The 21,431-nt window shown below is 45.2% G+C and overlaps 1 protein-coding gene across 2 annotated transcripts in view; it reads left to right on the plus strand.

The window, feature by feature from the left end:
• Positions 1-21,431, plus strand: part of bcas3 (BCAS3 microtubule associated cell migration factor) — a 936,691-nt gene that overhangs the window by 668,285 nt on the left and 246,975 nt on the right. The window contains exon 23 of one of the 2 annotated variants that reach the window (XM_070856931.1): positions 15,282-15,377. The exons of the other annotated variant lie outside the window; for it this stretch is intronic. Within the exon in view, the coding sequence (XP_070713032.1) occupies positions 15,282-15,377 (96 nt within the window). The remainder of the gene's footprint in view (positions 1-15,281; positions 15,378-21,431) is intronic. 2 annotated transcript variants of the gene reach the window in all.

Genomic DNA, 21,431 nt, shown 5'->3' on the forward strand with positions numbered 1-21,431 from the left:
TGCAGGAAGAATGTTCCCAATGTTGGGGAAGTCCAGAACCAGAGGTCACAGTCTAAGGATAAGGGGTAAGCCATTTAGGACCGAGATGAGGAGAAACTTCTTCACCCAGAGAGTGGTGAACCTGTGGAATTCTCTACCACAGAAAGTAGTTGAGGCCAATTCACTAAATATATTCAAAAGGGAGTTAGATGAAGTCCTTACTACTCGGGGGATCAAAGTTATGGCGAGAAAGCAGGAATGGGGTACTGAAGTTTCATGTTCAGCCATGAACTCATTGAATGGCGGTGCAGGCTAGAAGGGCTGAATGGCCTGCTCCTGCACCTATTTTCTATGTTTCTATGTTTCTATGTTTCATGTTTTGAATTTTGTAATTTTGAAGCCCCTATATTATTTCTCCCTATGTCATGGGCTTGCACCACCACTGTGTGTCCCTTCCTGTCCCCTTCAGTATCCCTTGCTGAATATACAATATATTTAACCTGTGAGAAAGGCCATTTGGCCCATCTTAGTTTATCCATCAGAATAATTCTACGCTTTCCCCCACTCATTGCTGCATCGAATTGTTTCTTTAATGATTCCAGGGCCTTTTGCCTCCACCATTCTTCCTGGAAGTGTTGAGCTGTGTGAAAAATAAATTCCTCTTTAATTACCTTTTACTGGTGTGAACGCGTGTCCCTTTGTCCTGGTGTAACTGAAAATAATCTTCCCAGTAATCTTTTCCATGTATTTTATTATATTACATACTTCCGTAAGATCAACTCCCAGATGCTTCTTTTCCAGGATGAAAATCCCAGGGGGCCAAAATTGCCGCGCGCCCCGATTGGGGGCGGTGACCTTCCGAGGACGGGACTTTATCGCTCGGCCTGGAAGTCCTGCCCCTGGCGTGCAATTGGGCTTTGCACCCTTGAAACAAGGCGGCGCGCTGTCTCCCGGAGACGCTAATGGGGTGCAAAAAGGGGCAATTTCAGTCCCCAAGTCTTTCCTTATAACACAGACCCTAAAACTGAAGATGACCATCGTGTCTCTTCTCTGCACTTTCTCCAGTCTTTGAATATCTCCCTTGTTTCTCAGCGACCAGAACTGGACCCAGTATTCAAGGTGTGGTCAGACCAGAAGTTTATCATGACTTTCTCTGATTTGTATTTTAGTTTCTAGTGGCATTGTGGCTTGCAATAGTTGGACATGTTGAGTATTGAGTCCATGAAGACCCTTAGGCTTCTCTCAGTTTTGTGCTTGGCTATTTCACCATGGAGTACTTACGTTCTCCGTTTTTCCTCCCTATGTGCAATACTTCACATTTCTCTGCATTAAATTTCATCTGCCATTGTCGGCCATTGACATATTTTGTTTAACCCGTTCTGTAATTTCTTATATTATTCTGCTACTGAGGTAGAGCTGTATTTAAGCTGATCTGTTTCTTCATGACCACCAAATCGAATTCCAGAGCTTAAGTGCTGTTTATGGAGGGAATTTTGGAGAATAGAAGGTGCTTGTAAACGTTTAGCTCCAGGTCAGAAAAAAGCAGTCCAAAGCAACCCGATTTCTCTTTTTTTATGTTTTTGACACTATGAAGTGTGATGGACACTCTCAAATCTATATAGATAGATATATAAAGGTAAAAACATTTCTTAACAACGTTGCTTTATTATTATATGTCACGTGACACATGATGCATCTGAGAACCTTTATCTGCAATCCTATTGTGCCCTGTTTTCCTTTTCCAGTGATATAAGCAGTTAGTTGCAACTTCAAAACATTGCTCATGAGTTTTAAGCAGGGATAATGTCCTGGAAAGAAGCTGGATCTCGGGCTGAACCTGACTCAGTCTCCCTTGCTGGTGAACTCTCTTCTTTCGGGTTAAAACCCTGTTCCCAACAGTAGGAAGTGACTCAGTTTCATTCTGGTGTTTCCCAATTTGGGGGAGTTGTGAATTATAAAACAATCTTTGGTTACTGACTCTCGTAAACGATTCAAGTTTTGATGCCACAGTTCAGGATGTTGTGAGTATCCTTCGATTATGCTGCAATCTGGGAACACACTCCAGCCTCAGTCGTTCCTTTACAGTGCCAACAGTGCATGGAACCTCACTTGATGGGAGCATAGGTTCCAGAATGACCTACCTGGGACCTTCCTCTCCCGCTAACCAAGGCTCCCCACCGAGAGTAGAGCCTCTCAAAGTTTACCCTTGTATTTATTGCCAAAAGTTTTGTGCTTGGGTTTAGAAGGCTCATTATTTGACGAGGCACACGATGCCTGTTTAGCTGTGTTTTGGTTTTGGGCGGTGCAGTGATTTGATCGGGCTAGTGAGCTTGCAGAACGTTGACCAAAGCATTTGCGACATCTGCACTTCTAAACTCTTCATCAATAATGCAGGCAAACGAGGCTTTATAGTTTCTAAACAGTTTGTAAACGGGCGACAGATATGTGAGCACCAAAGTTCAAATTACTCTTACTCCCCTCTGCTTCATTATATCAGGATACCAGATCACATATGGCAGTACTGAAATAAGTAAATGAAAACCATATTGATTGAAAACAAATACAAATAGAACAGCAGAATGGAGGGAGCAGGGGCTCTCTGCTTCACCACGCCATATGACAGACCCTTCTTGTGATCCCTAGAAAAGGTTAGCCCCCCATCTTGCCAACTAGATATTTTTTCTAAATTCTGCTCTCCATCACTCTCTTCCCCACTCCCGTTATCTTTAAATCCTTCTACTCTTCAGCGTTTTTCACTACTTCTCCAATTGCCTCCCTTCTGTTGTTTGTGAATAGAATTCTGCTGGCATAAAGCCCTTGCTGATGCCGTGTCCTGCTTAACATCTTATAAACCTAAGGCAGACTTGCCTGATGGATCAGTTGGTGAATGTGTTACTGGATGTAGTACTGAGCAATCCAGACCATATCGGTCCCAGGTTCTATCCCTGGTCTGTGCTGATTTAGCTGATCTTAATCAAGACCGCAGTTAGTCCAGCACTGTTGCAGGTAAGGAGTTTTCTCCAACTTAATCTGAGATAACAATATAAATTTGTTCGGCAAAGATATTAAGGACTATGGAACCAAGGCGGGTAGATGGAGTTAAGATACAAATCAGCCATAATCTAACTGAATGGCGGAAAAGGCTCGAGGGGCTGAATGGCCTGCTCCTGTTCTTGTGTCCCTATGTTCCTATTTCATACTAGCTGCAATGTAAAAAAATGCAACAGCTTCTGTCTCCGACACATTTGGGATAATTACAATTTTTTATCGGCAGGTTAAGAACATGTGGTAGTGAATCGGCAGCCCTGTTATACACCTTGCCCGATTTTGGTAAAGAATATTGAGAGGTGTGAAACGGGCTGCCGATTTGTAATCACCTGCTTTTCGCCCGGTGGTCAAAAATTAAAATAACCCCCAATGTGAGTTGAGGTGACCTTTTTTAAATGAAGGTTAAGCCATTCAGTTGCTCTTGTTTTCCTCTAATGTTCCATTTCCTACTATCAGAACCCCCAGAGCAAAGGCTACGTTAAACAGGTAGGAAGCTCTTGGGTAGATGACAGTTTTTGGTGCCCAGCAAGAACGCTGTACCTGGCATTCTCTGTGCACCAGGTCCAGTGTGACCTCCAGAAAAGCAGGAAATCCCACAGATTGACAGGGAGTGGGCTTGACGCTATCGTTCGCCTTCCTCAGAGCGATATCCTGTTCAATGCTGATCTCACTCGAGTCAAGGGGAGGAAGGTGCTGAGCAGAGATGATGCGCGTCTACAGAGGGAGGGCAAGTAAACACGTGTCAGTCTCAAAAGTGGCACTGATATGGAAACAGTTAGCATTCCTCCCATAGCGAACACAACGAATGGGCGGGGTGGGACAAAATGTGGGCAGTTTTTCCCATTAGATTCTGTTTGGGACCTGTTGTCCCCTGCATCTTCCTTCCTTCCTTTTCTCTTTCCACGCTCATTAGTTTATAAATGTGTGTAATATATATATGCAGCTTTTTTTAACAATTCGTTCCCCTTCTCTGTATTCATCTTGCTCTCTGCCCTTGGCCGATTTTTACACTCGCTCTGGTGCTGCGCTCATGCTGCCGACTCGTGAGGCTGGAGTCTCACGCAGTGGGGAACCACACCAGAGATAAACTGACCAGATTTGCCAAGCTCCATTCAAGGAAATGGGTCCTCCTAGTCTGAGTGAGTCTCACACGTTTACTCTGGTGTTGCTGCCAGGTGTGCATCTCCGGCTCAGGCATGGCTCCAGGTCGATGAACAAACTGCGTTCCCCTGCCTCTCCTCCTGCTCTTCATTCTCTTCTCTGCAACAACACCTTGTACTTATACAGCACCTTCACAGAGAAAACATTTAACACCAAGCCACATAAAGAGATATTAGGATGTGTGAGCAAATCACTGGTCAAAGAAGTAGGTTTTAAGGAGCGTCTTAAAGGAGGAGAGAGAGGCGGAGAGGTTTAGGGAGGGAATTCCAGAGCTTGGGGCCCAGGCAGCTGAAGGCACGGCCGCCAATGTGAGAGCGATTAAAATCAGGGGCATGCACAAGAGGCCAGAATTAGAGGAGCACAGAATCTCAGGGTGTTGTAGGACTGGAGGAGGTTACAGAGATAGGGAGGGGCGAGGCCATGGAGCGATTTGAACACAAGGATGAGAATTTTTAAATCTACCTGATCAGTTTCCTGTACACTTGAATGTATTCGAATTCTCTGTTCCTATTTATTATTATTCTTCCTTATTTACTTGTTGCACTTCTTTCTTTCTTCCTTCCTATCTTGTTTTTCTCTCTCTCTCTCTCTCTCTCTCTCTCTCTTCCCCCTCTGGCTTTTGTTTCTTTCCCACTCCCATTCTCTGTCCCAAACATCAAACAGTGCGTAAAGTACTGCAGAAACCCTGACAGCAGCAGACACACAGTGCGCCCTTGTTTGCGGCAGAGGAGCAGAGCGAGAAACAGTGAGCGGACTGTGCACAGATCTCTCTCAATTCCCAGTGGGAGTGTTGTTTATAGAGCATTATAATTTATAACTGAAGAGAGTGGATTTAATTTCAGTGGAGAGGCTCGCCAGCAGGGCGCCGGCCTGCAATCATATGAATCAGCAAGCTGCAATCTCCATTGAATGGAAAGTATTATCGCCAGCCACAAACGGACACTGTTTCTCCTTACACAGCTCCCAGGGAGCGGGAAGACCTTGTCTCTTTAAGCATTGATTTTATTTATTGTCTCCTGCTATCTGTCTTATCTATCACTTTTCCCTCCATCCTCCATCCTTCCTCATTGCCCTTTCATTCTTTCCTCTGCCTTTTCTCTCTGCCCCTTCCCGTCGCCCTGAACGGTGTGCGATATCGGCCGCTCAACTTTTAAGCAGGGATTGCCTTTTAAGTTGCCCCATGCTGTTGAACACCGCAGCCCCCTTGCCTGATTGGACACACTGTTGCTGATGTCAGTGCGGACTTGGCTCTCGCTGTAGCTGATTGACGTGATCTCCACTCCAGTTGCTCCCCGCCAATCACTTTGCTGTTCACAGGAGGGGTTCAAACTGTTGCTACATACAGGACATCTCCGTACCTTGTTATTTGGGTCAAATTACGTCAACTTGCAATGTTCTACCACGGGAGCATTGATAAGTCACTGACACACATTTGAATTTTTCCATGTATGCTTTCATTAGATTTATTATTTTACTCCATAAAATGAGAGTATGTTGCACAAAAATTACTCTTTGCCCCCCTCCCCAGACTTATTTTCCCTTTCAATCCTGCTACCGTTCTTGTAGGAATATATCATGAATATTATATTATTAGGTCAAGGCAGCGTGACTTTGTTGTCAATGATTGGCACAGAAGAAATAAAAATCAAAGATTTAAGGAGCCGTTAAAACCTAGTTATATGTGCTCCTGCTGCCAGCACCCAAAATGGATTATACCAGAAGCAGAATTCATAATTCATCAGAGTTACACTAGACTTCTTTTTTTAAATTACATTTTAGCTTACAGGCACAAGTTACCTAATAATGCATGATGCAGACAATTGTGCGATACACTGTGACCCACACAATCCGAAAAACAACGCTGTTTATAGTTATACTGCATCTAGACACATACCTCACCAGAACAAAGCCACCACACTGTGCGACATTCATCTGTCATGGCTCTGAGGCACACCGATAATCATACTACGTTTTTGTTACTAGTTTGCTGTCAAATTTAAGAGCTGTTCCTCTGTGCCCTTGCCTCTCCCAAACCCTCTAACCGCCTTCAGCCCTACAAGTGTCTGAGATCTCTGCGCACACCCAGTTCTGGCCTCTTGTGCATCCCCGATTTTAATTGCACCACCTTAGACCGGTGTGCCTTCAGCTGCCTGGGCCCTAAGCTCTGGAATTCCATCCCTAAACCTCGCCGCCTCGCTCCTCCTTTGCGTCGCTCCTTAAAATCTATCTCCATGTCCAAATACCTCTTTCTGTGGCTCGGTGTCAAATGTTGTCTGATAATGCTCCTGTGACATGTCTTGGGATGTTTTTCCTACGTCAAAGGTGCTAAATAGGTGCAAGTTGTTGTTGCCAGAAAAATTGTGTATCCGGAGTATGAGGGCTCATTGGCATGGTGGGTTCTCAATTTGAACCATGTCAGTAAGGGCAAGATGCCAAGTGGAGGCCTGCCACATGTACACAGGTAGGGAACCTTGTACTGAATGGTGAGATGGCATTTGGAATGGTGTGTGAGGTTCAGTAGGATGTTAATAAGGAAAAGAGTGTTTGAAGACCAGGCCCTCAAATCTACCACCAAGCTCATGGTCTACAGGGCTGTCGTAATACCCGTCCTCCTGTATGGATCTGAGGCATGAACAATGTACAGAAGGCACCTCAAGTCGCTGGAGATATATCACCAACGATGTCTCCGCAAGATCCTGCAAATCCCCTGGGTGGACAGGCGCACCAACATCAGTGTCCTCGACCAGGCCAACATCCCCAGCATTGAAGCACTGGCCATACTCGATCAGCTTATCTGGGCAGGCCACATAGTTCGCATGCCAGATACGAGACTCCCTAAGTAAATGCTTTATGCAGAGCCCCTTCATGGTAAACGAGCCAAAGGTGGGCAGCGGAAACATTACAGGAAAACCCTCAAAGCCTCCCTGATAAAGTGCGACATCACCACTGACACCTGGGAGACCCTGGCCGAACACCGCCCGAGGTGGAGAAAGTGCACCCGGGAGGGCATTGAGCTCTTCAAGTCTCAACGCAAAGAGCGTGAAGAGGTCAAGCGCAGGCAGCGGAAGGAACGTGTGGCAAACCAGCCCCACCAACCCCTTCCCACGATGAATCTCTGTCCCACCTGTAACAGGGTCTGTGGCTCTTGTATTGGACTGTTCAGCCATCAGAGAACTCACTTTGGGAGTGGGAACAAGTCTTCCTCGATTCCAAGGGACTGCCTATGATGATGATGAATAAAGAAAACCAATATGAAAGGCAGCAATGTGCACATTTAGGGAATGGCAGCGCATTGGTACATCAGCAAGCTGCTGAGACAGTTCAGAGTCAACTCCAGCCCTGAAAACTCATATTAAAATTGATATGAAATAATTGCTACTAATATTACTCAGTGGGAAGCATGGAGGTTTTTGAAAATTGCAGAGTATTCTGTACTTTGAAAGTGACGAGGTTAGAGAATTCGCGACCATCCAGATTGGTCATTTGTGATGTATATGAGAGGTTGGCATGGTGTTACGCTACAATATCACCAGAGAGAGGTGGGATCTTGATTTGGAACCATGATTCCTACCGACGCAATCCTGGGCATGCTATCACAGGGACTCACTAAAGAGATTCCGGGGGAAGGATAGAATATCACAGAGTTATCCTGCTCTCGGGCACCTCGGATAGCAAGTGAAGATTGCTTCTGTGCGCTGAGTATAACAAGATCATAAAACCGTTTATAAAGACGTGTATAAGGAACCAGTTTCCATCTTCTTCACAGATAGCACACCGAGGATCTGTTACCCCAGGAACACATTGGCAGAGAATACAAATCGACTGAAGTTGTACTGAGGATGTAAGGTGCACTGATCAGACTGCACTTGTACCCTGTATTGTTCTAGTCACCTTGCTACAAAAGAGGATATACAAGCACGAGAGAGGGTGTAGAGAAGAGTAAGCAGAATGATTCCAAGTGTAATGGGGATGAATTATGAAAAGGCGTCAAAAAAGCAGTTTCCACAACCTGGAGAGAGGACAGTTAATGAGAGATGAAGCATATCAATATTAAATGGTTTGGATAGGTTAAGTCCTGAATGTTACTTTAAAATAAAGCAGGATAATGGGGCCAGAGACAATAACTATAAGCCAGTGAAACTTAAGTCAGATACTGAACACATTTCATTATGCAAAGGGATGATAAATAGATGTTTAAATCTACCAGGCAGGGTAGTGCAGACACAGTGAGAATTTGAATGCTAGAGATAAGAGCTTCGGTGGGCCAAATAGCTTTTTCTCATCCTTAACTTTTCTGATGTTCCAATGGGAGCAGGAGGATGTCTCCGGGCTGGCCTCTTGGCTTTGGCAGAGAAAAGGAAGAGAAAGTAATCAATACTTGTATCAGTTCTTTACAAAATATATATATATTTAGATACTGTATAATTATCTTTAGCAAACGGGGAAAGCCAGCCTTCAAAGATTTTGAAATAAGAACTGACCATGGGCTACAGTGCATTTATTCCCCATGTTTGACTTGAATTTACTGTCGCTCTCTTCTCCACTCCATCTCTGCCATATCGTAATCTCCTGGATGATCTTTCTTGCTTGGATTACACTGCTGTCCTCTCTCCTTCGCTCTTTATTGCTCTGCTATTTTATCTCCCCTTCTTTCCGACGGCAATTTTCTACAAATAAATCTTAGTTTGTGTGACATCGGGCAATTTGGCTGTTTTTTCATGTGAGTACTTCAGCATAAATGAAGGGAAGGCATTCATCAGTCTGGCAGCTAGACTGTTATTAGTCATTTTTTACACAACAAAACGAAAGATTTGCAAGATTAAATCGCTAACAAAATCGCAGGGCTGTAAGTTTTTTGTTCACATCGTGATGAAGCTGTTAATAGGATGTGGGAAGAGCTGTTTCTCTCTGTAAATGGGAGCAAATGTTTGTTTATTTATCTCCAGACTTTCCCTCCGCATTTTTCCTATTTGCATCAGTCGCCTACACATATCATCTCTATGAGAATACTCGAAGGAAAGGCCCTCCAATGGTCCTGGTCTCAACTACTTTCCGGTAAAATACACCAAGGTGCATTAATCTTACAAAAGCAAAATACTGTGAATGCTGGAAATCTGAAATGAAAACTGAAATGCTGAAAACCCTCAGCAGAACTATTTGATTAATTCTGATAAAAGGTCATCGACCTGAAATGCTAACTCTGTCTCTCCTCTCCATCGATGCTGTCTGACCAGCTGAGTGTTTTCCAGCATTTTCTCTATTTATGTAACCTTCTCCACTCAAGTTTATGGGGGGGTGGGATGGGGGGGCAGGGCTGCGGGTGGATGGGTTGGGTTAGGGTAGTGGGGTGCAGGGATGGTGAAGGACAGGAGGCTGGCCAGGTAAGTATTAGTATAGTCGAGTCTGGAGTTGACAAAAGTATGGATCAGGGTTTCAGCAGTGGATGGGCCAAGGCAGGCACGGAGAGGGGGGGATGTTACAGAGGTGGACTTATGCGGTCTTTGCAATGGAGAGAGTATGGTGATAGAAGCTCAGCTTGGATCAAATACAGGACGGCAAGTTTGTAAACAGTCTGGTTCAGCCTGAGACAGTGACCTGGGAGAGGGATGGGATCTGCGACAAGGAAATGGAGTTTGTGGTGGGGGACAATACAATGGCATCAGTTTTCTCAATGAAGGAAATTGCAGCCCATCCTAGATTGAAAACGAAAGACTTACATTTCTACAGCGCCTTTCACAACCACCAGACAACCCAAAGCACTTTACAGTCAATGCGATACTTTTTGAAGTGTAGTCACTGTTGTAATGTAGGAAACATGGCAGCCAGTTTGCGCACAGCAAGCTCCCACAAACAGCAATTGATTGAGGGATAAATATTGGCCAGGACACCAGGGAGAACTCCCCTACTCTTCTTTGAAATAGTGTTATGGGATCTTTTACTTCCACCTGAGGGGGCAGACGGGGCCTCAGTGTAACGTCTCCATGAAAGAATATGGGTCTGAAATTGCCCTCCACTCCTTTTGGGGCGGATAATTTAAACTAACTGAAGATTTAGCGCCCGTAAATATGGGGTGGAGAATGGAGCGATATTCGGGACTTTGTTTTTTTGGGAAGCCCCCCGGGCTCTCTCGGGCGCTGTTGGAGGCGGGAGCAGGGCGGGTCAGAGTCGGCAGCGAGGCGCAAGGCGGACGTGGCGGTATACCCTCCCCTTTAAGGGCGGCCGCACCGGCAGCTTCGAGCCCCGCAAAGCTGTCAGGGGAGCCGACCTCGCTCGTGCGGGGCAATTCCCCCCGCAGGGTGCAAAAGGGGTCGGTGACGGGTGGTAAGGGATCGGCGCACGGGGCGGGGCAGAAACCCATTTTCGGCGCTCCCGGCTCAGGGACAATTGCAGACGGGTTGCACCCTCCACCTGCCCCTGGACGAAAAGGCTTTACCGTCCCGTTACAGCTCTCGGAGGTGGTAACGGGCCTTTAAAAAGGGGGCAATGTCGGCCCCTATATCTCCAATAATGCAGCACTCCCTCAGTATGGTACTGGAATGTCAGCCTAGAATATTGTGCTCAAGTCCCTGGAGTGGGACTTGAACCCACAAACTTCTGGCTCAGAGGCGAGAGTGCGACCCACTGAGCCACAGCTGACACTAACATTGGATGTCAAGTGAGCTGGCTAACGACACAGAGGCAGTGGAGGGATCGATAGTGATGGTGGTGAGGTAGAGCTAGGCATCGTCAGCGTACATGTGCAGCATGACATCCCGAAGGGCAGCATCTAAATGAGGAATAGAAGGGAGTCAGATAGGTCCTCGGTGGTCTCCAGAGGTAACTGTTTCAGTATATAAAAGGAGCTCTTGCCTCTGAGTTAGAAGGTTGTGAGTTCAAGTTCCATTCTTGAGCTTTTTTCTAAACACATTGATATGTTAAGTCCTATCCACCTGTTTAGGTCCCATAGCACTATTTCAGGAAGAGAAGGAAATTCTTCCAGCATCCTGGCCAGTATTCATCCCTCAACCACTCCCACCAAAACAGATTAATTAGTTGCTGTGTTTGCCTACAAAATAACACTTCAAAAATAATTAAATGGCTGTGAAGTGCTTTGGGAGATTCCTGAGCATATGCAGGCCTTTTCCTTCTTGATCTGGGGAACAGAAGCTTGGGTTATACAGTGCAGTGCCCGTGTGGGTTTGTTTTCGTGGGCAGGAAGGCCTTCTGCGTCCCTGATGTCAGTGCTTCGGTGCACGTCAGTCTCTGACAAAATTACATCCTTCACAGTTAGCGCAGAATTCACCAAAAAAGGTCGAAACTATACAGAAAGTGTGAGTTATGAACTAGTGCAGATACGAGCCTCTCTGTTTGTAGGTTATTTTCTCCCTGGAATACTCCGGGCAGCTGCTTATCGCTCAAGATGTAAGAGAGAGAATGCGAGAGATATTGTAGATGAATCATGGCCTGGAAATGTTTCTTTTCACACAGGATCCTGTATCTTTTAAATAGGTTGCTGGCTTGTGCAGTAAGTGTGGGATCGCTGCAAACGTTAAGAAGGGAGCTGCCTGGATCCTGGGGCAGACAATCCATGGTGCCCTCTGTTGGTGCTCCCAACCCATTGGGATAGATTTCAACTTGCTGCGAAGACATAATTTGGTTGGGATCAGTAAGGTTGAATGTGATTGGTGACTTGGTTGGGATCGGTAAGAGTGAATGTGATTGGTGATTTGGTTGGGATCAGTAAGGGTGAATGTGATTGGTGATTTGTTGGGATCAGTAAGGTTAAATGTGATTGGTGATTTGGTTAGGATTGGTAAGGGTGAATGTGATTGAAAACCTGATTTGTATCAGCAGGATGTGGATTCAGTCAACACGATGTTAATGCTGTTTGCAGTACAGTTTGGATCATTAGGAAGTTAATCTGTGATTTGATTTAGGGCCACAGGAAGTGAACACAATGGCTGAGTTAATTGGTATCAAACAGAAGTGAGTGTGATCAGCAATTTGAATCAGTAAACAATAAATAGAATTAATAATTTGATCTTGGATCAATAAGTTTCATTCAGCGCAGTAGAAAATGAATTTAATCAGCACTTGGATGCTGGTGAATAGGAAGTGAGTGTGGCTGGTGATAGCTGATCAGTTTGGATCAATAGGAAATGGGCGCACTATATACTTCCACATAGGAAGTCAATGTGACTGGTTGGGGAGAGCAGTAGATGAGCCCTGAGCGCGTGACACAGAGGGGCCTCTAGTGCTGGTTCTTGTTTTCCCTCACGCACCACAGCTTTGATGTCTGCTGGCAGCTGGTGCACATGCTCAGTCAGATGTACATTTGGCGGTGGCTTAACAAGGACAGATTGAGAGGCTTTGACCCGCAAAGGGAACCAAATGGCCATATTTCTTCATTTAACGTAATGAATTACCTTAGGATTTGCATAGGTTTGGAGGAGAAAAAAAAAAGCAGACCTTTGTCTGTAGACGACAGTAATAATTACGGAGGGAATCAGCAGTTAAATCTTTTATAGAATGTAATGAGAAACGGGTCTTGTTAAAAAAAAGTTAACATGAAAAGCTTTAATTAGCTCTCGGGGTTACTTGGGTAGTGTGCAAAATCACAGCGAGTTCAAAACTACATTCAGAAACAATTCGAGAGCTGCTCTCATTTTGAAAGTCCTATTTTTAAAAGCTATCATCCGTGTTAGTGGATGTGAAGTGACTGTACAACAGAGAATGCGAACACAACTGCAAGTGGTTTTATTTGTTTGCATTTCCTGGTTTTTTGGGATGAAGTAAATGTGTTCAGTGAAAAGCAATGTGCAGAGAATGGCCCACTTGCCTTGCTGTAGGATTAGGAGATGTTTTTAAAGCATGTTCAAGGGTCATTTTCAGCTCTGCCAATGGGTAAACGGAATCCGGTATGGACGGATCCAATACTGAGCTGTGCAAACCAGGTGGGCCCCACAGTCCAGCCCATTCTGTGTGCAGTTAGTTGATCTCAGCCGGGAGAGCAGCAGGAGCACTATGAATACTTTTGGGCTAAGGAGAGAAAAGTCAGGCAGGGTGGTCACTCCTGTTTGCTGTTCATTGACCCCTGTTGGATGGTGTGCGTCTACGGACATTGGCAGAGGATTGGATTAGGCTCAGTTGCGGTGTATGCTCTGGTAGAATAGTCTGCTGCCGCACAATGGCATGGCTTACACCCGAATAGCCACTTGGATGAGGTACTGGAGAGTGGCTGGCTCCCATGGAACAATACTCCAATAAGAGTCAGTGCCGTCAGGATAGAAATCATAGAATCATAGAAAAATTACAACACAGGAAGCCATTCAGCCCATCGTATCCGTGTCGCTCGAAAAAGAGCTATCCAGCCTAATCCCATCTTCCAGCTCTTGGTCCATAGCCCTGTAGATTACGGTTCTTTAAATGCACATCCAAGTACTTTTTAAATGTGATGCGGGCTTCTGCCTCTACCACCCTTTCAGGCAGTGAGTTCCTGACCCCCACCATCCTCTGGGAGGGATAGGGAGAGAAAGTAGGGAGGAATTTCTTCTCTGAGGGTTGTAAATCTGTGAAATTTGCTGCCTCAGAGAGCTATGGAAGCTGGGTCATTGAATAAATTTAAAATAGAGATAGACAGTTTCTTAAACAATAAGGGAATAAGGGGTTATGGGGAGCGGGCAGGGAAGTTAACCTGAGTCCATGATCGGATCAGCCATGATCGTATTGAATGGCGGAGCAGGCTCGAGGGACCGTATGGACGACTCCTGCTCCTATTTCTTATGTTCTTACATTAAGTGTTTGAGGGGGTGGTGGGAGGTCATTAACCTCTCATTGGTGAGTCTTACCATTAAAATGAAATACATGTGCAGTAACAACTGGTATCAGTGACAGTTACATCATCACGATACTGATGGGATTGCCAAGATCCCTTCTGTCTATAAGCCAGGACGAGTCCATTGTGGCAAAAACAGAAAATGCTGGAAATACTCAGCAGGCCAGGCAGCATCTGTGGAGCGAGAGACACAGTTAATGTTTCAGGTCGATGACCCTTTGTCAAAACTGAAAGAAGTTAGAGATTTAACAGTTTATAATTTAGTACAGACATCTAAAAGCCAATTAAGTACTTTTGCAGTGCAGTCACTGTTGTAAATACATAGAATATACAGCACAAAATCAGGCCCAACTAGTCTGCGCTGATAACGTAGGAAAAGCAGCAACTATTTTGCACACAGCAAGATCCCAGAAGCAGCCATATGATAACGACCAGATAATCTGTTTCAATGTTGATGGTTGAGGAATAAATATTGACTAGGACACTGGGGAGACGCTACCTTCTTTTGAATCGTGCGGAGGGATCCTTTACGTTCACCTGAGAGACCAGACGCACGTCTCATCCGAAAGACAGAGTCTCATATCACAAAATGTTTGGCACAATCATTTCTCATTTTTTGGGGCATGTGGGGTAATTGTTTTCAAGTAACGTTAAATTCAAACAATCAGATGAATTATCCTGAGAGAGCACAGTTTTACAGTTACATAAGAACATAAGAAATAGGAGCAAGAGTCGGCCATTCGGCCCCTCGAGTCTGTTCCGCCATTCAATAAGATCAGGGCTGATCTTCTCCATCAGTTCCACTTTCCTGCACTATCCCCATATCCCTTGATTTCCTTAATGTCCAAAAAATCTATCGATCTCTATCTTGAACAGTTGAACTCAAAGATCAAAAGGATAAGAACAGATAACAGATCACATCATCATTATCATCCTAGGCGGTCCCTCGAACGAGGATGACTTGCTTCCACAGATATGGCCCACCTAGCTCATCCTTCCATCAATACCCGCCCCCACCCATCCAAACATCTAACTAGTTGGTGAGCGATTCCAGAGAATTGCCTACCATGAGGACAATCCAGCTATTAAGCAGTCTTTGCATGAAGCACCATCCTGTATTAAACCAACAACAAAAAAAATAATGTATGGGCGGGAGAAATAAGAACTCTAGCATTGTACTGGCAATAAAGGGGCCAATGGGATGTAGAAGAACTTTCAATCCCATGAAACGCCATTGATCGAGTCCTGGCCAATTCTGAACTTTATATTTACGTTTCAGTGCCAGGAATAGTATGCAGTAGTGGGACAGCACAGCACAGCACAACGAACTGGCAACCCAGCAACGGCCAACCTATTGAGTATGACATCCGAGCAGGTATTTTTCTACATCATTGTAGTAATTCATTTGCTCATTAAGCCATTGCTGAACCGTTTTTGAATTATTTTTTTAGTGCATGTGGAGCGGTGCGCTTCTGTTCGAAAACACTTCTTTCGCCCTCTCTCCTGAATTCCCGATGCTGCTACTGTAAGAAAGTTTCTCTTTTTAAGTGTTGGCTCATGTAATCTATTAGGGCAGGTAGTCACCGAATATTATCTGTGATCTCTATAGAAAATGCAACGGACTTCTTCGTAGAATCACAGAATGATACAGCACAGAAGTAGGCCATTCGGCTCATCGTGCCTGTGCCAGCTCTTTGAAAGAGCGATCCCATTAGTCCCACTCCCCTGCTCTGTCCACAGAACCCTGCAATTTTTTTTCCCTTCAAGTATTTATCCAATTCCCTTTTGAAAATTATTATTGAATCTGTTTCCACTGCCCTTACAGGCAGTGCGTTCCAGATCATCATAACTCGCTGTGTTTAAAAAAGGTTTCCTCATTCTTCCTTTCAGAATGAATCACTTAGCACTTCTCTGCATTAAATGTCATCTGCCATGTGTCTGCCCATTTCACCAGTCTGTCTGTGTCCTCCTGAAGTCGGTTACTATCCTCTTCACTGTTTAGTACATTTCTGAGTTCCGTGTCGTCTGCCAACTTTGAAATTATTTGCCTTTAACAAATGTCTGCTGGCTTTCATAAGAACATAAGAAATAGGAGCAGGAGTAGACCACCTGGCCCCTCGAGCCTGCTTCGCCATTCAATAAGATCCCTGCCCGCTCCCTGTAATCCTTTATTCCTTTATCGCTAAAAAAATCTGTCTGTCTCTCCGCCTTAAATATATTCAGTGACCCAGCCTTCACAGCTCTCTGGGCAGAGAATTTCATAGATTTACAACCCTCTGAGAGAAGAAATTCCTCCTCATCTCAGTCTTAAATGGGCGGCCCCTTATTCATTTATTAACCCATGTTTTTACAAGTGCCTATTAATTTTGTCCCGGATTATTGTCTCTAAGTTCCTCCACCACCAATGTCAGGCAGACTGACCTATAGTTGCCGGGTTTAATCCTCTCTCCTTTTTTGAACAGGTTGTAACATTTCCAATCCTCCAGTCCTCTGGCACAACTCCCATGTCTAAGGAGAATTGGAAGATTGTGGCCAGAGCCTCTGCAATTTCCACTCTTACTTCCCTCAGCAACCAAGGATGCATCTCATCCAGGCCGGGTGACTTTTCTACTTTAGTGCTACCAACTTTTTAAGTACCTCCTCTATCTATTTTTATCCTATCCAATTTCTCTACTTCTTTCATCATAAGCAATCACTCTAAACGAGGATGACTTGCTTCCACACCAAAAGGGATGAGTTCACAGATGTTTCAATGGAGGACCCGATATTTCAGTCCTGAACTCCAGGGGTGGAAGATGCCTGTGCGTGGATTTTTTTAACGTGGTGACCGTTGCACATCATCCACCACACGGGCTTGACAGAGCTAGGCCTTTATCTAATGGCAAGGGTAAACCAGGACGACTGGAAACCTGCTCCGCTGCACGGACCTAGTACACACACACATCGCAGTGTAGGCTGGCCCATGCTGTCCCTGGGCCCTCGACTCTTCTGGCCCCGCACCATCATTTGCCGCACTTCCGCCACGATCTTTCATCGCTCCTCCGCCACAAACATTCGCTGCGCCTCCACCACGATCGCTCGTCGCCGTTCCTCCGCCACAAAACATTCGCCGCACCTCCGCTGCGATCTGTCACCGCACCTCCGCACCAAACATTCGCCGCTCATCCTTTGCCACATCTCAGCCACGATCTCTGACCGCTCCTCTGCCTCAATCATTTGCCGCACCTCCGCCGCGCTCTCTCGCCGCTCATCCGCCCCGACCTTCCCTTCTTCCGCTGTGCCTGGGCCCCGCCGATGTTCCTGCCCACGCTTTAAACGACGACCTGGGCCTTGATGACGTCACCCAGTCGCCCACCTTGAAGTCGTCGCACGCTTGGAACGACTTGCGCTAGAAGTTGTCGTGGTATGCAGGTCAGGGTGGCCCACGATGTTGCTCTTTTATCCTCCCGACCTGCGGTGGTGTCCTCTCGCAGGTCGGGTTGGCCCTACAATTTTACTGTGACATTGGCAGAATCCTCTTCTTTAGTGAAGACAGATTATTTCTAGGTTTGAACTGCAGAAATATTCCAGTCTTATCAGGAGTAGACAAACTCTACATTGAGTAAGTTCTTCAGTCTTTCTCAGGGTAATGATATACTGGAGCACTTTTAAAATCATCACTGAGAGACCAGTGAATTGAAGAAAGTGTGAGGGTATATATAGAATTGATGCTGCACGTGTCCAGTTATTATACAACTACAATCACAAAATCACACGGCTGATGCCTAGCTTCAGCGGACTAAGCTACAAGGAAAGATTAGAGAAACTTGTCATTACCACCTTAAAAGGGCAACTTAAAGGTCTTATCACACAAATATTTAAAATAATGGGCAAAATAGACAAGGTAAATCAAAACACTGTGGGGCCGAGAGTGCCCTCCGCCCTGTGTGGGGCGGATAATTCGAATTATGTGATGAATTACCGAATCAATGGGGCGGAGAATAGAGGAAAATTGTCCTCCTTTCTTTAAAAAAAATCATTGGGCCGGTTTTTGGGGCAGAACGAGTCGGGAGTGGGGCGGAAGGCAGATGTACTGCCCAGCCACTGGCAGCTTCCCACCGGGAGAAGCTGTCGGGGGTACTGACCGGCGGCTCCGCTCCCGCAGGACAATTTCTCTCGCAGGGTGGAAAGGGGTCGCCGCCAGGCGGTAAGGGGTCAGTGTGTGCCCAACAACGGGTCAGAACGCCGGGCGGGGCAGAAACACGGGGTGCCCCCGGCCCGGGGGCAATTCCGCATGGGTCAGACCATCTGCCTTTCCCCCCCCAGTCGGAAAGGACTTATCGACCCATTACCGCCCGGGGAAATTTCGGCCCCTGTGACTATAGCAAAAGAAGGCACAGAGTCAAACCAAGGAACAGCAAATTTAGGACTGATACCAGGAAGTTCTTCACTTAGTTTGGGATTGTTGGGAATTGGCAGAAGATAAAGCTGGCAGACACGATGGACTGAGTGGCTCCTGCTGTACTGTAAATGGCTCCAGGATATGGTGTGAGGGGACTGTAAGCCCTTTCTGCATAAATGAATTTAGATGGGTTGACTGGTCTTCCTCATCCATATCTATCTTGTAATCTTGCTCTGTTAAATATGTCCCAGTTTATTATGTTCATGTTGTTTTATCACTTGTAGCACTCCCCTTCCTTTGTCATCCATTCTTTTTCTTTCTGACCCATAAAGTCAATTTTTTCCATTTTCAGCTATTATTTTAATATTAATACTTTAATAAAACCCTCATCATATTGTTTCCAATAGACTGGTAAATACCATAATTATCCTCAAAGGGTTAACCCTTGCTGGATGGCGTTCTACAATATGTGGGATGGTTGGGAGGTGCGCTTCAGGCCGAGAAACTGATTAGAAAACATATGTGTTGTGGTTGAGAGATCAAGGGGGGAAATTGATGAATGTCACTGCAAAGGTTGGCAGCATGGGAGGGGAGTGCCCTGCATCCCAGTCTCTGACTCACTGATCAAGGTCGCTTTTAGTTCATTAACTTTCTGCTAAGCCTCACGCTCACTGCGAGCTGAGTTCAATTTTCAGGCCTATCAGTGCAATCTGGTCGCATTCCCACACACTTTTACTGCTTTGAACATTTCATGCGCAGATATTGTACCATTTAACCCTTTCACTGTTCCAGTTTGAGATGCTCGTGAAACGTCCAGCTTCTTGTTTGATGAACTATATAGAAATTTACAGCATGGAAGGAGGCCATTTTGGCCCATCGTGTCCATGCCGGCCAACAAAGAGCTACCCAGCCTAACCCCACTTTCCAGCTCTTGGTCCGTAACCTTGTAGGTTACGGCATTTCAGGTGCATATCCAAGTACTTTTTAAATGTGGTGAGGGTTTCTGCCTTGTCCACCCTTTCAGGCAGTGAGTTCCAGACCCCCACCACCCTCTGGGTGAGGGTGTTGTATATGTATTCAGCCAGGCCTGTTACCGCTGATGCCAGTATATTGAATGCCCCCACCTCCCAAAGACTGGGAAAGCTGAGTTCAGGTTGCAGACTTGATTGATATTCAGAATTCAGATTGCATACAGGGGGAGTTTTGCCAATCTCATCTGGGGAAGGGGAGAGATCTGACCAGTCGGTGCCCCTCTCACTGACATCAAGTTCATCTCCTTGTAGCTGACCAAGGAGAGGCAGGCCTGACTCTGTACGATTGACACCTGTCTAGTTTTGAACAATGCATTCCGTTTTTTCAGTGGGTATCTGCGAATTTGTCATATAAAACCAACCCCAAAGTCTATTCTTCAAAAAATAGAATGACATAGAATTTACAGCACAGAAACAGGCCATTCGGCCCAACTGGTCTACACTGGTGTTTTATGCTCCACACGAGAGCCTCCTCCCACCCTACTTCATCTAACCCTATCAGCATATCCTTCTATTCCTTTATCCCTTATGTACTCACTGAGCTTGCCCTTAAATGCATCAATACTATTCGATTCAACTGCTCCCTGTGGTAGCGAGTTCCACATTCTGACCACTCTCTGGGCAAAGAATATTCTCCTGAATTCCCTATCGGATTTATTAATGATTATCTTATATTTATGGCCCTTAGTTTTGGCCTCCCCTACAAGTAGAAACATCTAGTCTCGTTAATGGAAACATCTTCTCTAGTTAATTTTTCCCACGTGTTTCCATGTCTTCTGATATAATGATTAAGGTTTTCGAAATATTTTCATCAACAGTAAAGTAAACATTAGAACTCGTCCTTTGATCTCCACCCCCCCCCACCCCTCCCGCCAAGGTTTTGATACTAACTCCAGCTTCAAGGAGCTCTGGGATTTCCCACCCTACTGACTGAATAGCACCAGTGAAATGAGAAATGTGGAACATGGGATGGGCAGGAAAGGAGGAATGTTCATCAAAATATATACTTCATATCTGCATTTGCCGATCCAGAACTCAGTCAAACAGGAGGGGAAGACGATTCCTAAGGTTACTATGTCCCTAAACCCTTATGCCTCTGTACCTCTCTCTGTCCTGGGCCAGTATTTAGCCCTCAACCAACATCACGAAAAAAAAGATTATCTGGTCATTAATCTCATTGCTGTTTGTGGGAGCTTGCTGTGCAAATTGGCCGCTGCGTTTCCTACATTACAACAGTGACTACACTTCAAAAAGTACTTCATTGGCTGTAAGTTGTTTTGGGACGTCCTGCGGCCTTGAAAGGCACTATAGAAATGCAAATCTTCCATTTCTTCATCCTTTAAAAACCTTCTCAAAATCCATCACTTGGACCACGCCTTTCCTGGCTCGGTGTCTATTTTTCGTAAACCATCTATTTAAGCAGCTTGGACTGTGTTTTATGTTAAAGGTTCGATATAAATATAGAATGTTGTTTTGGTGTCAGTATTGTAAATGCTTTTGTGCCGATTTCCTTCACTCATTATTGCTAATAATTTTAGCTAGTTCTGAAAAAATATGTTTACACACTCACCCAATAGAGGAGCACGTTTAGATGTTGTACCCAGAGCAACTGGAAAGATTCTTACCTCAGTATAGTATTCACTGAAGGTAGGATGGCCACTTAAATTCGGAGAAATATTGGAGATTTTTTTTTTAAAGCCCCTCTTCCCTCTCTCCAAAGGCAAACCAAAGCAAAATGTAAATAATCGTACACATTACAGAAAAATGATCTGTCGCTTAAGTCTATTCAACGAAACTTTCAAACTAATCTCCCAAGTGCCATTAAATTGGCCATTCTGTTAAGCTTGTGCATTCTTTACGGTACATGAAATAAGAGAAAAAGGATTTGACTACGGAATGGTAGAAAAAGAGCTGAAATGGTCATCAACCCAATCCCAGGCATTCGGGAGGATGTCTGCAGCATCTCATCCTGCACTCACTACACAGACTCCTGACATCATTTGTTGCAATTGAAAAT

This window comes from Pristiophorus japonicus, chromosome 16 (genome assembly GCF_044704955.1).
Source record: "Pristiophorus japonicus isolate sPriJap1 chromosome 16, sPriJap1.hap1, whole genome shotgun sequence".
Classification (NCBI taxonomy): Eukaryota; Metazoa; Chordata; class Chondrichthyes; family Pristiophoridae; genus Pristiophorus; species Pristiophorus japonicus.